Here is a 16,647-nt window from a genome sequence, read left to right on the forward strand (position 1 = left end):
GATTTCCATTCATGCATTTTCTGTACCCATTTCTCCTGTTCAGAGTCATAGGGGATCCAGAGCATATCCTGGAAGCTTCGGCTGCAAGGTAGGGAACAACCCAGGATAGGGTGCCAACCCATTGCAGAGCACACTAATATATTATTCGCTACTATTGGTAATTTAGTAGCTCCAATTTACCTTAGCGTTTTTTGAATTGTGGGGGGAAACTGGACAACCCATAGGACACCCCACGACAACACAGGGAGGAAGGACATCTACACTCCACACACAGTACTAGAGCAGAAACTCAAATTCAAGTCCCAGAGGTATGAGGCAGCAGTGCTGACCACTGCACCACCCCATCACTGATTTATATATGCGAAAATGCCTTATGTACGAGTCAGAAGAACATATTGGAAACACCAGATTTGAGAATGTGAAAATATGTTCTTAAATATTATTTTATTGCTTAGAAAGTGTCAGACTGTTCAGACTGTGAATTTAGACCTGCTTCTCAGGGGTTTTCACGACAGACAGCATTTGTGAAGTGGTAACAGTGTGTTTCACTGTGCTGTCATTCGAATACAATAGCCGGATATTGTCTTTGTGTAGAGACAGTGATCAGCAGTTTGAAAGCCAACCAGTGGAGGAATTGCAGGAATCTTTATAGCACTGTAATCATCTGTTTTGCACAGATCAGAATTGTGTTATGAGCAATGAAACACACGCTTGTTTTCCCCTAAATCACATACAGATACTCATCCTTCCAGTACCTGTCATTGAGAATTATGTCACTGAAAATCGTAATCGTATCACTGAAAATCGTAAACAACTCGTTTCACATTGTCAGAAGAGGCCGGTTTTCACGATCATGTTTTCATGCGATCCCAGTCTGTCTTCTGTGTCATATAAAGAACTGGAGAAGCGACTGCTATCCACTGCATGACATGAGTGGAGGAAAGGGAATCGTATACGCTTGGGCTAATACTCCAATAGAACTCTGCTGTTTAAGCTGTCTTGTCACAACACATTAATATTTGAAGTATAAATTATTAGACATTAAATCTAATAAACTGCACCATTAACACAAAGTGCACAAACACACACATATATATATATATTCGCTACTATAGGTGATTTAGTAGCTCCAATTTACCTTAGCGTTTTTTGAATTGTGGGGGGAAACTGGACTACCCATAGGACACCCCACGACAACACAGGGAGGAAGGACATCTACACTCCACACACAGAACTAGAGCAGAAACTCAAATTCAAGTCCCAGAGGTATAAGTGTGTGTATATATGTGTGTGTGTGTGTGTGTGTGTGTGTGTGAGAGAGAGAGAGAGAGAGAGAGAGAGAGAGAGAGAGAGAGAGAGAGAGTGTGTACAGTACGAGTTCGATATAGAAAGTGCATGTTCTTATACGTGTTTTGTTATACGCGTGTCCCTGTGCTTGGGACAGTTTTAGTTTCACCATGTTCTTGCAGTCATTTGCATACATCTACCTACTATCTGTGTGTCTGTGTACATTTCTCCATGGTGTGTCTGCATCCGAGTTAATTTAACCATGTTTAACCATCCATGTCTTTTGTGTATGCTTATGTTTATATTTTGTAGTATTGATATATCATAAATATGTACCGTCTATGGTTGCTTTATGTTTTGTCCAGTTCAACTGACTATGAGATCACACAAAAAAGTTATTTTACCTATAGCGTGGAAACACTAGTGTTACATTAAGTAGGACGTTACAAACCCAAAACATTTTGTGATCTTTAACTCTCTTTGTGATCACAGTAATGCTTAAGTTTTGTTACCATGGAAAATTTAATTATTTGATTCTGATGCCGGACAATACTAAACACATTACGAAAGTCTGTGCGGAAGCACTAAAAGATTTCTTAAATGGAACCATTACTACAGCATTTAATTAATAGCCTATAAAATTTTGGTAGCTGAAACACTTATTTTACGAGCTACAAACTGCGAGTTATCATCACGTGATGAATGATGTCACCGAGAGGTTAATTTAAATGTTGTCCACATGTGACCAGCTCAAACTAGTTTTTGGGAAACAAAGGACGGGGCCACAGGCACCAGAAAGCATCGGACTGCTCAGCGTAGTGTGGCTAAAAGCGCAAGGAAGTTTGCGATAAACAACTCAAGTAAGTTCATATAGTTACTCAGTATTGAAAATGAATTATGATAAAAATTTACGCTCAATATCCTGATTGCAATGTTGTTTAGGAGTTTTACTGTAATGTGTTGCTATTTTACTATTTTATTAGTGTGTTTCTTATTATTGTAATATTTAAGACAATCTACTTGTATGGAAGATTTACAATTGGATTTTAAATAATTTTTAGAACTGCCTTTTTATGTCGCATTTGGGGAGAAGAGCGCACTGGACGCTTTACACGGTGACAACCGTTTCTTTTTCCCCAGTAATGAACATAGTGTACATAGAATTAAACGGGGAAAAGAAAGGACGGTTGTCTTAAACTCATTCGAGCGGCTATTCAAATTGAAAAGTTAATTGACTTAGTTAATCCTCAAAAAGTTTTGCCGCAGTTGTATCGTTAAAAATGAACTTAGCAGTGAGTCTTATTGAGCACGTCTGAAGTGTTAAACTTTGAAACTGGGGAGAACGTCACTATACCTATATACTGCCCACCCTTCCTACGGGCGTTTGAGAGTCTCGATACTACAGTACACTTTTATATGTGGATTCAAATACTAGTTACAGGATAATACATTTAGTTATAGTCATAATAGTGTTGTAGGAATTATACTTAATTTTCCTTCTCCCTCCACTGAAATCCACTAACCTCCCCTTAGTTTTGTGTGCGTGCTCGGCTGCTTTAATTGCATGTTTATAAAACTTTAGCCAAACTTCCCCGTCTCCGAGTTTTCCATGTGAGGTGACTCTCCCTTCCAGAGGGCCCCAAAGTGGCCGCTGTGTTGACATGCTTCATTCCTCTCTTCCGATCGCCTGAATGCGCCCTTCAGAAGCGCTGAGATCACACTGCCAGAACATGAGCGCTTCCCACTGACCACGTTTCTCCTTTCAGCACGCTGGACCTTTTCACCTGCCAGTGTTAGTCAGTCTGCGTCCTTTTGTTCTCCCATCTCTTCAGATGCAAAGCAGTTTTACTTTGCCGCTAAGAACTTAATCCTCAATGTTACAGTTTTATGTAAGAGCACTTAGAGGTATGCAAACAGCCCCGATTTTCGGCAGATGTGATTTAGGGGTGCAGTTCCTAAAAAATTGCGGTTTAACACATCCGATAAAGTTAATTATGAGAAAAGGAATCACCCCGTAGCGGAGCAGGGATGTCCTTCTATCAGACGGAGAGCGGGGCATGGGAACAGTTAAACCGGGAAGAGGGAATGGCCCTTAAGTCTCACAGGAAGCTGTTTAGCATTCTTTTCACTTGTCTGTCTTTACTTGTATGTTGTTTGCCGTGCTTTGTTCTCCCATCAAACCCGTTTCAGTATTCAGATAAATTCAACTTGGCAGGGGTGCGGTATTTGTCTACTTTATCAGGACTGTTTTTCCCCCTTAAGAGCCTGCTTTTTCAGTTTGACTAATGTCTTTTTGGAAAGCAAAGAAACATTAGCTGAGAACTGTACCAAAATCAAAATTTTTGTATTGTGCACTGTATTAGAAGAATAAGCCAAGTGTTTCCAGGCATGTGGATCAGACAGAACTTGGCTCTTTAGTACACTTGGTGCAGTTTCATAACAGTGAGGTTTTCTGTGCTGGTCTAGGTCTTTTCATAATATTTATGGGCAACTGATAAGTCAGAAAAGTATAGGAATGCCGAGTTTTCTTTTAAATATCTTGGGATTAGAATATTTAAAAATTGTACAGATCCAGCACATCAATAGAACATGTTCGGTATTTATGTAAGATTCAAACACCAAAAAGTGCAGATTTGCAGAGTTCAGAAATATTAGTCTACTGATATTCCTGACTAAATCAGAAGCATCTCACCGTGCTGCCAGAGGGGGAAATAAAAGTGCAAAATCAGTGTTTTTAATGCATCTTATTACTTTTCCTTGGATTTATTTGGGGGGGGGGTGGACAGACTTTATAAACTCAAGTGGAATTTAATGTGTCAGACATTCCATTTAAGTTATTAGTTTAAAGGTGGTAGATTTACTTTTTTCTGAGTTCTGTTTACCCCTGTCTAAATCTTTGCTCCCTATTTTCAATGTACCATAATAAAGCATTGTAATGTGTTACTTGCAGGAGGCTTTACAAACAGCCACCTCTTCGCCAGCCTTTTCGTTTCAGTGTCAGCGGTGTGAGTGGCAAGGCTTTCGATCGTTTGTCGTTTAGGAGATTCTGTCTTTCATAAGCTCTGACCTCTTTTTGACCCTATTGGTCATGGCCACGTTAGATTAAATCAGTCACATTTGGACGTTTTTTAAAAAGAGGAAGAAAATGATCGTTGTGTATAGTACACATTACTGCACACTTAAAAGTCTGACTTGCTGGTATTTCCTTTGTTTATCTCCAAGCTCCCAAGCTAATTCTCCACTGATTTTGTTTACTTCCATAAGTAAACATATTTAATTAAGGCTAGCATAGATATGGATCAGGGGAAAATGTATTTTAGATGTAATGCATTATAAGACACCCAAATATAATTTTGACCCCTCTTGGGTCACGTGACGCTCGATCTCGGGTGCTGGCCCTCTAGGGTGCTCACTTCTCCCTTCAGACTCAGTACTACCCAGCAGGGGGTTCGAAAGCAGAGGTCTGGAATTTCGGTGAATGTCATTAGTGGTGCATGACCTACATTCCAGCTGGCTTTCTTCATGTTCTTTTGTAAGGTCCTCTCAGTTCTGGGTTAATGTTTTCCTTGGGTCTGAAAGGCATGGCGAGCACAATACAAAAAAACTTCTTCTTTTTCCTTTCAGAGATATACCTCAGCTGTCATCAGTCAGCCTGTATTTGAAGTGAATACAATTTGATTTTCCATTTTTACTTCTTACTTTTCCACCCATATGTATGATGATGTGTTTGAATGCCATTTGTGTTTTTATGTTTTCTTTCCTTCTTTTGCGTGAATCTATATTAAGTATTTTATGCTGTTTTATTATCACAGTATATAGTAATTAATAAAAAGCCAGATAACTGGACTCATTCAGAATGTTTATGCATCAAGTGCAAAATGTGTGCTATTCAACCCATTTTAATTTGCAAATTTTTGCTGAAGCCAACTTTTCATTTTACATACTTTGCAAGAGAAGCAGAATCAATCCTGACTGTAAGGTACATTTCCAAAAAGGTTATCTTAACTATTTCCAATGATTTCCCCCTTTTATCCTTTGAGGTTTTGTTGTCTACATATGCAAATAAGTTTACACTGAGCTGGGCGGAAGAAAGACCTGTTTCTAAGGCACGGTATGGGATCTCAGTTGTCAGGCTTTTAAAAAGAAATGAATGGGGAGTAGAAAAGGCCTGTTTTGAACCAAGAAATCTGTTTTCTTTGCAGAGAGTAATAAAGGCTTTTCATGAGACTTGAAGCCTGCCTCTTGGTAGAACGTGGTGGGTGAGATGGGCCTGCTGAGTGCTGTTTCTGCTGAGACAAAAGTGTTGCTTGGCGAAGCCCACATCATTTCTGCCTGGGGAAAAATGTCATTGCAGAAGGAGGTTGACTATTCCATAACTTTTTAACAATGCTGGAAAAGCAGAGACAAAGGAAGACTTATGGAGCTGGTAGTGTTTAATCATGCCCTGCTCTCCAGTGCTGCAGAGCTTTTTGTCGGGCAGGCCAAATTTAGGGGGAGAACAGAGTGTTTTATGGACTCACTTAAAGAGTATTAAATGTCGACCTCATTGGGTTTCGCTTTAGCTTCAGGGGTTTTTTAATTTGCAGTACCATTTGCCTAAAAGGAGATGGTTGCTACTTTACTGCTGCCATTGTTGGCTCACAAGCATGGGGGTGAGTTTGAGATTTAGGAAGATGCACATTCCGCTGTAGAATAGTACGGGGGGAGCCTTAACCGTGGTGTGCTTTGAGTGGCCGGCTTTTCGGGACACTGATGGCTGTCCAATGCCGACGACCTTTCCAGCTGCAGCAGTGGGGTCCTGTGGACAGGAGAAAGTTCATTTTGACTTTGTCGAAATGTGTGCCGGCAGGCGGCCATTTCTGGGTTCCCTCGAGCCATATTTGGCTTTGATGGGGACAGAAGAAGTCAACACTGTTTGAGGAGCACATTACGCTCGCCCTGCTTTTCTGTTTTATTGACTGGTACTTGTCATTTACCTCCCTGTTTTTTGTTTGACTTATAAACCAAAGGTCATGTTTTAGTTATTTTGTTTTATATTTAGTTTTGATCCAGCTGTCCCGTGTATTGTTATGCATACTTTGACTTGTTTTCATAATGAAATTAACTGTTGATACTCATATACAAAGGTGACGGTTGCGAAAACAAAATATACACCAGTAACATGAAGACTTACATCAACAAATGTGTTGACGGAAACTCAGTTGTGAGAAGGTTGAAAGGTGTGGCCTCCTAGCAAGGGCTGTGATATCTGGAGCTCTGAGTTAGATGAGTACAATAAGCAAACTGTGAGTAAGCAAGACTGCAAGAATGGGGATACAGCCAAGAAAAGACAACAAAAAACATACTATGGATATGATCATTCTGTGCCGTATCTTAATGAGCTAAACTCAAAAGCACAATATGCAATAAGACGCAAGAACTCCACTGTTGGCCTTTTCCACATTTTAAAATTGATACGATTTTGAATGTCAGAGTTAAAACTCCTACAACTAGGTTTTGAGAACATCCATAAAAAGGACACACACGTGAAGATATACATACAAAAATAAATGGGTAACGGTCCAGTATTTTAAGGCTAAATTATACCAATTTTGGCAGTATCTCCCACTTCTGGCAAAAATCAACAGTGCCCAAGGATTTATTTTGTGGCCATTTAATCAATTTCATTTAACTGGTTATTATGTAATTTCTGATACAAATTTAGTTTTACAGCTACAGGCAGTGGAATCCACAATCATTTTTTTCTTGTGTATTTCCTGCCAACAGGGACACTCTGTTGCTGTCTGAGTAATTGTTTATTGGCTTGTGAAATCTGTGATTTCTTAGGAGTAGGATGCTAATTGCGTGTGATAAATGAGTGTCTTTACCACTGTTGTAACCTAGAAGTGAAAACATAGGTGTAACAACGATAACCAGATTATATAAAACTTGCAGGGACCTTACCCTGAGGCCAGTGAATTTTAAACGGCGAAAGCAAGAGGAAACGTCTTTGTGCTTTTCATTTGTGCCCAGGATGACTCTGAACTAAGCAGCTTTCCCATACTCTACTTTGGGGTCATACTGAGAGCTTGCATTACCATGCAAACTACTGGCTCAGTGCTGAGAGGCAGAGGAAAAGAAGCTGGAGAAATTTGTGTCTAGAATTAGTGCTGGTACCTGTTCGTCCCCCTGCAGGGAATCGTGGTCGGTCGCCAGGGTAAAGCACTGCGCCAACAGATAATACTGCAGCACCGTGGGAGCCTCTGGGACTGTGTCACTTCCTTCTGCTTCCCTTTGGGTTGCAAAGTGGTTCCTCTCTCACTTTAGAGGACTGGGTGTTCCTTGGCTCCCAGTAAATGAGAAGGCATGGTCCCTCCCCTTTCCAAGGATGTTTTTGTGTTTGGGTTCAGCAGTACAGGACTTTTTCCTTGCAGTTAATAATCAGTCTCCACCTGATGTATCCCGAGTGAGTCATATTTTGGGCAGCGCTGAAGCAAAACTTTGGTAAACGTATTTTATCTATAGGTTTATTTTTAAACTTATGTGAGAAACACATTTTCAAAATATAAACATGTTTGAAGACTTCCCAGTGCTGTATTATAACAATTTTGTCAAAGGAATATAATTTTTTGACCAGCACTGCACCTCAGTGGTTGGTACTCTTGCTTCACAGACGGGGTTGGTAGGTTGAACCCCGCCCACACTTTATCAGAAGGTAGTTAGCTTGTCCTTCCTGCATTGTGTGGGCTTCCTTCTGCAGTCAGGATAACTGGCATATCTAAATTGCCTGTAGTGTGTGTGCGCCATGTGATGGACTGGCATCCCGTCCAGGGTGTAGCTCTGCCTTGGGTCTCATGCAGCCTGAGATAGACTCCAGGATCCACATGACCAAGATAAGGGTTCAGAAGATGGGTGGGTGGATATGATTTCAGTCATTTTTGATGCTTTGTCTTCGCATGGCCTTGGGTTCTCATGCTCATTTAAAATGCAGTGTGAGAAAAATTATCTAGTGCCTCTCATCCACACCTGTTATTGCTGTTTATTACTATGAAAATCATTTAAAAACATGCAAATGAATTCAGCAGACAACTATAGTGTTGTTTGTGCAAAATCGAAGTTTATTGTTTCACACCACAACAAGTGTAGATGCAGCAAATCCTGGAAGTTTAACTAATGGTCTTAATAGTGTGGCCTCAATATTGGAACACATGTGGTGATATTACCTCAGTACGTGTCCTGACAATCTGCTGTAGCTATTTCACCAATTAATTATAATCCATGCAACATAATACCTATTTGTGTCATGATTTTTTTTTCCCTGGGCAGTTTTGCAAACAAGAAGATATCTTGATTTTTTATACACAGGTATTGATTTTTTTTTACTGAGATTAAATAATGTGCAAGGCACAGAATGTACTTTGAAGTGTAAGTGGTGAGATTGTACAGTAAGATAGCTTCGATCATTTAGTTTCAGCATAAGATGGTTTCAAATGATTGTAAGGTTTTCTAATTAGAGAAGAAATGCTATTAGAGCTATTGCAAAATAAGTGGTGATTACATTGTTTATATGAGGAAATTATGTCATATTGGATAGGAGAAAGATGCATGGGAATAACTTTTGGTTTGAAAGAGGCTTTGCAGGAGAGAAAGCTTTTAGAGGGTAGGTCTGAAGTGGATATAAAAATTTTCTAGGCTTATATGTACTACATGTAGCTGAAGACACTTAAGTTTTTAATGTAATCTATTTTAAGTAGTATACATGTCTCCTTTCAAAATGCAGGTACATTTCTTGGGGTTGTACAAGTAATGCTTGCAAACAACACAAACTGGATTCTAAGTTTTTTTTTTACATTGATGAGTCTGAGTTTGCAAGATCTGTATTGGCAGGAGAGGCAGCGCAGGCTGAAATTATGGTGTGTAAAATTTGTGCATGTGTGTGTTGCATTTTATGCGACGCGATGCTTTTTGTTTGCGCCTAGGATGCGGGGTCTATTCCCAATGTCTGCCGTGCTGCTTGTGGCCATGATGGTGGTGGCCACAGAAGCTGGAAAGAACAAGAAAGGTGACCACCAGCCTCTCCGGAGCGCTTTGAGTCAGCGCTGAGACCCAGCTAAGGGGCATCATGCCAGCGCATGGACATCACCCAGCTCTCTCTCTCTCTCTCTCTCTCTCTCTCTCTCCCTCTCTTCTGCTGCTACAGAAAAGGCCGCTAAGACTACCTCAGACTGCACAGAGTGGCAGTATGGCAGCTGCATGCCCAATATCGGGGACTGTGGAGTCGGAGTCCGTGTGGGGACCTGCAACGACCAGACCAAGAAGCTGAAGTGCAAGGTGCCGTGCAACTGGAAGAAGGACTTTGGCGGTAAGAGAACGAGTCGGTCTGGATCCTGCCTCATCCAAAATATAAATATTGCAAATCCCCTTAAGCTAATGCTGTGCATAGTCCTAATATCTGTCATCAGCATTCTCTGTAACCAATTCACAACACCAGATTTCTTGGGCAAGTAATGCAATGTCCATGGGAAATAATGTACGATTCTGATTCTGATAAAACCCCTTTACATTGTGCTAACTTCACGGCTTTTCTTTTTTTGTTTTACAATCTCATTAATACTTAATGAGTTGTGTTTTTATCTTTTCCTGTGTAACTGTCATGTCCCATACTGTAATATTTACAGTAATAATAATAATAATAATAATAATAATAGGAAGAACTATCTACCAAAACATCAAATGCAAATGTGTTTTGGGTAAGTGTTACATCCAAGGTGTGCAGAATGCATTTAGCTACTTAAATCGATGACGCTTTCCACTTGACTCCCTGGGGTAACCTGTGTCTTAGCTGACTGCAAGTACAAGTTTGGAAGTTGGGGGGAGTGTGACGCAGCCACTGGGACCAAGAACCGGTCCGGGACGCTGAAGAAGGTTCTGTACAATGCAGAATGCCAGGCGACCATTAAGGTGTCCAAACCCTGCCCTCCGAAAGCCAAGACAAACGCGAAAGGTCAGTGACATTCAGAGTGACACTGATACGGCTGTTGCTTTTATTGTATAATGACTGACACACCAGATACCAGAATGTTACTGGAATGTTAATTCTGAGGCACCTGGTTGTATTTCAAATGGAAGCAAATGCAGTATAAAGATCCAAATTAAGAATCCAGTTCCTGTAAGTGCTGCTGTTTAGTGATCTGTAATTTCTGCGATTGGCACAGACATGATCACCCTCAAATTATGAAAGCAGAGGCGAACATTTCAGGTCCAGAAAGTAAAAATCCAAACCAGGATTTTGTTTTCGACCAAGCAGTGGAGGACTCTGTGACTCTGACTCTTGATGCTCAACTGGTTGGTTGAAACAAAATCCTGGTTTGGATTTTTACTTTCTGGACCTGAAATGTCAGCCTCTGTATTTAAGTAAATTGCAATAACTGGTTCATCCCTTTATTTTACAGCAGGGAAGAAAGGAAGAGGAAAAGAGGTGTAATAGCTAGGATATCGAGACATTTCTGGCAACCACAACAGTATTGTGCTTGCCCCCCCCCCTCCCCAGCTGCCCCTCCACTTAGCCAAACTCTTTGAACTATGCTCATCAGGCCACACCATCTCCTCAGAAAAAAAAACTCACAAACTGAGGGTTCTCAGAATCTTCTAAATGAAACACTATTTGCAATGTACAGAACTTTTTTTTGTTTTATGTTTTGATTGGTTTCTAGCATCTAGGTGATTCTGCATGTAACCAAGGGAAATCACGTTTCCCAGGCTTTGCTTATGAAAAATTCTTTAAAAGTAGTATATTTGTACAACTAGATACCACATCATACATCCAACACACAGTCCAGCTATTTTCTAACACAAGTTAGTGCTCCTAATAGATTTTAATTTCTTTTTTAATGCGTTCTAAATATTATACTTAGAGTGCCTGTGTCACCTCGGCTTTTAGTAGAACAAGGAAAAGGAAGTTCAACGCTTAGAAAGGGTATAGCATTAAAGGTATAGCATTAAAGGTATAGCATTAAAGGTATAGCGTTTTCAAGGCTCGTGAAAATATTTTGATATTCAAAAAGATGATGGAGTCGGGTAGTCTTTTTTGCATTGTAATATTTAAAGGTTGTTGGAATAAAACTTCTGGGGGACCAATACAAAGTAATTATGGATTACTTTGCGCTTGAAAGTATTTGCTTGTAATATATACAATGCGTCAGATAAAACACTCATTCACAAGAGCTGTAAACAGGAAAGACAAATGAAATGAATAAACTTTCTTAAGACAATCATTTGGACGTTTTGTCTGTATGGTTTTGTGTTATGTTTGTTGTGGTCCTATCTGATCTCACTGTTGTCTGTGTTCTCTCTGGCTGTGCGTCTGAACTCCGTTGGGTGTGTTTTTAGTGAGTGTGTGTGCTCGCAGGACTTTCCTGTGTGGATATGACATCTAAGCATATAAGTGAATGGCTTTGTGTGCTGGTGGGGAAGGCAAATGTACTGTTTCGTCTCTGCTGCCATGTCGTCTTCTGAAAATTCTGTCGCATACAGGACAAGTGTTCCTAAAAATATGTATTTTTTTTTTAAACATTTCCATTTTCAGAAACAAGGCGGCTATAAATACAGCTCGGTACAGTCAGTGCCGTCTCAGTACATTTCAATTTACGGCTCCACTTCAGCTGGTTTTCTATCTTATACAAACACAGGTAACAAATGCAAGTCTAATCGGTCTGGCCTCAGTGTCACCAGAGGCAATATCCATAATAAAATGGGAGAATTGCAGCCTGTGTCCTATCAAGATAAATTTGGTTTATCTAAACAAGTTACTGTAGGATACGCATGTTATCTTTAATTTGAACTGCAGCAGAAAACGTCTGGATTACTGTTAAGATGATTAGCGGGATGTTAGCTGCCTTGAGTACCCTACCTGTCTGGATGTTTAATGGCCATGTCTGAGGGAAATGGCGTATCCGTGGAGAAGGTCTAATAATATGCAATATTATTATTTTATTCAAGTAATTTATAAAGATCTGTGCATATTATTAGTCTGCGAATTCATTGACATTGCATGAACTTTTATTGCTGAAGGGAAATTAATGGACATATTAATGATAGAGGAAAAAAATCCAGATTTGTTCATGCAGTCCTCGGTCTCTCCTTTGGCCTCAGTGTGTCTCCATAACTGTGGTGATTATAAGGCTATAAGCTGCCTTTTTTATGTTGAATTCTTTTTGATGTTCATAGTTTTTTTTTTTTCCTTTTTTTTGTTAGGGCTCGTCTGACCTTTGGCACATACTTTGTAAATGTTTTAAAAGATCCAGTACTGGAATTGTTAGGAATTTGAAATTTGTTTCACAGTGAGCAGTTTCCAGATAGACACTGAAAGTGGTCCTTTGGACATATTAATTATAGAGGAAAAAAACACTCCCAGATCTCTTCTTAATAAGAATTGATCGAATATCCCGCATATCTGCTTACACACCCGACAACTGGTGCCTGCAGTCAGCAGTGGGGCGAGATGCCGGTCATCCCCATTCCCACCATGTGCAGTCTGGTGAGCCCTGAGAGTGGCTCAAGGTAAGGGCTCCTCTACATTTTCAACGATGCCACTTGGTTGTGCACATACATTTCCAGCCTGCCGGGCATTACCTTTCAGGGTCAGTATTGCGAGACTTTTATTCCGTTAAATATATCAACATGTTCGAATGTAAGTGAATAATAATAGTGATGAAGATGATACAGCCTTTTATATTAATTGGGCGATTTACTGGTTTTGGGTGCTTTCTGCGTTCTCTGGTCAAATCAGCTAAATCCTTCATTTCCTTGAGCTGCTCATGTGACTCCAGGGATGCTGACTAAACCAGACTCACGCGATGCACTGAAACCGGAATGTCTTGCCATCTAGAACATGTCACTTCCTTGTTAACGTTTGACTTTTAACACATGTTTTCAAAGATATTTAATTATCTAACACATGGTAAGTCGTGATTCATCAAATGTACAAGATGATTTTCTACAGAGGTAAAATGTGATCAGGATGGTCTGCATTAGTCTAAATATAGAGAAATCAGAAAAAAGCATGGGAAGCACTGACATGAAAAAGGCAACATGTTATCACTGTATTTGTCAAGCCTGATTGATGCCCTTAACATGTGCAATTTGACAGATTGAGGCTTTTTAATCAGAAACGCAGTGCCGTCTCTTCAATATTTTGTCCTAAAAAAACCGCATGACTTAAATTATGCACTATGTTCCTTGTAACCGAAAGGTTGTAACCTGAAGTGCATCTCAGAAAGGTATCTAACCTTCTATCATTTTAGAGTTTTATAAGCATTTTCTGTCTTCATTACGATACCATTCGTAAGGTTTTATTAAAACCATAGATGCAGGAAAAAGTGAAGAAAATTCGGCAAGACCTCATTGCTTTTAGTTCTGCGTTTTAAAGCAGGAAAAAATATGTTTCTATTATATTCACAACATTTTATGCTTCTCTGGATTTCAAGCCGTTCCTGCAAAGCAGCATAAACAGAAACTGATCTTCAGAAAATATATAAATAAATATGCTAATATTAGAGGCATGGTTCATCTACTTGTAATTGTTTTTATTGTAGTGTTTTTATTGCTCAAAGAATCAGACATCCCCTCCAAAACTATGAATTCCAGCAGCGGATCTACATTTATTACGAAATGATAGTAACTATTAAAGGAAATATAGCTACTGTAGCAGCAGATGAAAGAAAAAAAATCAAATAGTGTTTTCTGTATAATTGCCATGCTGATTTTTTAATTTAAATTTGAAAGCTTTGCTTTAATCATTTCTAGATTATAAATGATTTATAGTTAGTAAGTCATATCCTAATTCAAATCCAGTTGTGTAATTTAATGTTTGTCAGACTTACTGTTACCAGTTCAATATGAAAAACATAATATAATACAAGATTAATTGAATTCAGGTTTTTTTTTTTTTTTATTTATTTGATGCTTGATAATTTGGAATTGAAGGCGAAACATCTGTCACTGTCTGAGTTGATTTAAAGAAGATTAACTGTAGTTACGTTGTCAATGTGTATGTCCCTTGACTGTGGGCCAATATTTTACATTATGACTATTGTGCAGTTACTTCTGGCTGAGATTAATGAACTATTTAGCAATGACTTATGTGCCATTAAAGAAGGACAATTTAATGGATAAAGCCCAATTACATGACAAATGATCACAAAAAAACTGAAACTAGTGTGTGATTATTAAACAGGACTTCTCTGTATATAGTGACCTTTGACCGGCTTACTGTGCATTTCTGGTGATTGTCTTGCTGACTCGCAAAAACATTTTCACTTGTAAGGTCTCCTCCTGGATTTGTCTGCATTTGGCTCTGACCACTTTGATTTTTAATTGAGAAAGGCTTCCAAGCCCTGTCCATCCATTTCTCCATAACCATTGTGGAAAAATTTAATCTAAGGGTCACTGTAAACCCGGAGACTGTCCAAGGAATCGTAGGGTGCAAGGCAGGAGACTCCTGAGGTGAGATGCCAGTTTATCACTGGACACACATTCCCACACCCAGTCCATACCAGTTCACCTCAGTTTATGTTTTTGGGCTGTGTGTTCACACACACCAGAACAGGGGTAGGAACTGAACCAACAACCCAGGAGGCCACAATACTTGATATGATGCTGCAATTAACATGACTGATGGAATGAGTGAACTTCTCAGTCTTCTGCTCTTGTTCTTAAACATGTTGCTCCTTGTGAAGACTTTTAGCCAGCATGGTATTAACAGCTCAACAAAAAGGTAACACCTTTACATAAAGTGTTTTTCAACAAAATTTAAATAGAAAACTGTTTGAACAGGACGTTTGTGTCAAAAACATATGCGTGACTTGAATTCTAGACTGATGTTTTTTTAGGTTAGTCTTTGTGAATATGACTTGCTTCTGTGTTCAATTCTGAAGCCGCAGTGGAAAACATTAGTGTTGCAACTGGCCAGTTATTTGATTTTCACATTAGAAATATATCTATATTGTTTTCTTTTCATGTACTTGGAGTCATAGCTTATGTTCGTACAATTCTGATCATCCTGATCCCATTAAAGTCACAAAGATAGTGTAATATTGCAATTCTCTGCTATCTGATTCGAGATTCTAAGGTTTTTTTGTCATTGTGTTACACGCAACGAGATTATGTCAGTGACTGAAACTGTGTTGAAATTCTTCCCTGAAGTGTCTCAGACATGTTTAAAATTTAGCTGCAACGGATCTTATTCAGACACAAATACATAAAAACATACACTATGGATGACTCCTTGCACTGCCTTCCTGCTTCTTTCAGGAGACAATATGAAATACATACTTTCCCCTCTCTAGACATACAAATAATTCCATCACCGTGTCTTTGAGATCAGCTTCACATGGTTCTGTGTAATACAAACGGCAATGGGGCTGTCTCATCATGCTCTCGTCGCAAGCAGCTCAGATCTGAGATACACATTCACATTCCCTCTTCAAATTTTGCTTATTTACCTCTGCAGTCGTCTACCCTGTGGCTAAAGTAGCTGATCAGAGAATGGATCCTGACCAAAGAGCTATTTGTGAGTTACGCAGTAAGTTTTGTCACTCTCATATTGTTTGTGATCATCTCTATTAGCTGTTCTGCATCGTGACTTAATATTGACGGTCTGATCTGTGCCTTTTATTATTATGCTGTTATAGCTTGGGGTTGTTTTTCGTATTTAGCTGTCTTTGCAGCCGTGTTATTAAGCTGTTAAGCAGGATAATACACAGTAATTTTTTCCCTTCTCATTTTCCTGGCTCCCATCTTGCCCTGAATTCTCATTCTCTGAGTACCCAGATATGAGCCCCTGATCACAGAATCTGTGTGAAGACCTGGTTCAATCTGCAAATGGTTACTGAACTCATCTGTTTCTGCCCTTCGGAAACTACTGTACAAATTCCTTGCGGCAAATTCCATGAGAAGATCCACTCATCTTCTAAGCACTTATCCTGGTCGAGTCATAGGGCCCCTGGTTGGGTCCCCCCCCCCCCCCCCCCCCCCACGATCCAAACCCATGACATAGGAAATAAATGGCCGGGTTTATCTGCAATTAAAAATTTGCTCTTGCATATAAAGTATATTTCCAGCAACATAGTTAGAAACACACTGTCATTTCTGCTCCCAGTTGTCTTCCAGTTCTGACCAATTAAAGATATTGAAAGATATTCATCACAGTCAGATTCATAAGTACAATATATTTATTAAGGATTAGGCAATAAAAAAATACAGTCTTCAATTTGTCAGGGAAATAATTATACAGGGATCTCTTGCCCAGTCTACTCTCATGCTGCCCGTCATATGCTTGTGTGTAATTCTTAGCGACAAGGATTACGAAACACAAGCAAAGCA

At 39.5% G+C, this 16,647-nt stretch overlaps 1 protein-coding gene across 2 annotated transcripts; it reads left to right on the plus strand.

The window, feature by feature from the left end:
• The first annotated feature begins 2,009 nt into the window (after positions 1 to 2,009).
• Positions 2,010 to 11,540, plus strand: LOC125704011 (midkine-B-like). 2 transcript variants are annotated; one of them, XM_048969276.1, is made up of 5 exons: positions 2,010 to 2,147; positions 9,246 to 9,328; positions 9,467 to 9,628; positions 10,109 to 10,270; positions 10,722 to 11,540. In XM_048969276.1, exons 2-5 carry the CDS (start codon positions 9,247 to 9,249, stop codon positions 10,748 to 10,750), a joined length of 435 nt encoding a protein of 144 aa, XP_048825233.1. In that variant the 5' UTR covers positions 2,010 to 2,147; position 9,246; the 3' UTR covers positions 10,751 to 11,540. The 2 variants fall into 2 exon arrangements, with proteins under 2 accessions (XP_048825233.1, XP_048825232.1); XM_048969275.1 differs by having other exon boundaries at positions 2,011 to 2,147; positions 10,719 to 11,540.
• Positions 11,541 to 16,647: the final 5,107 nt, after the last annotated feature.

This window comes from Brienomyrus brachyistius, chromosome 11 (genome assembly GCF_023856365.1).
Source record: "Brienomyrus brachyistius isolate T26 chromosome 11, BBRACH_0.4, whole genome shotgun sequence".
In the NCBI taxonomy this organism is placed as follows: Eukaryota; Metazoa; Chordata; class Actinopteri; order Osteoglossiformes; family Mormyridae; genus Brienomyrus; species Brienomyrus brachyistius.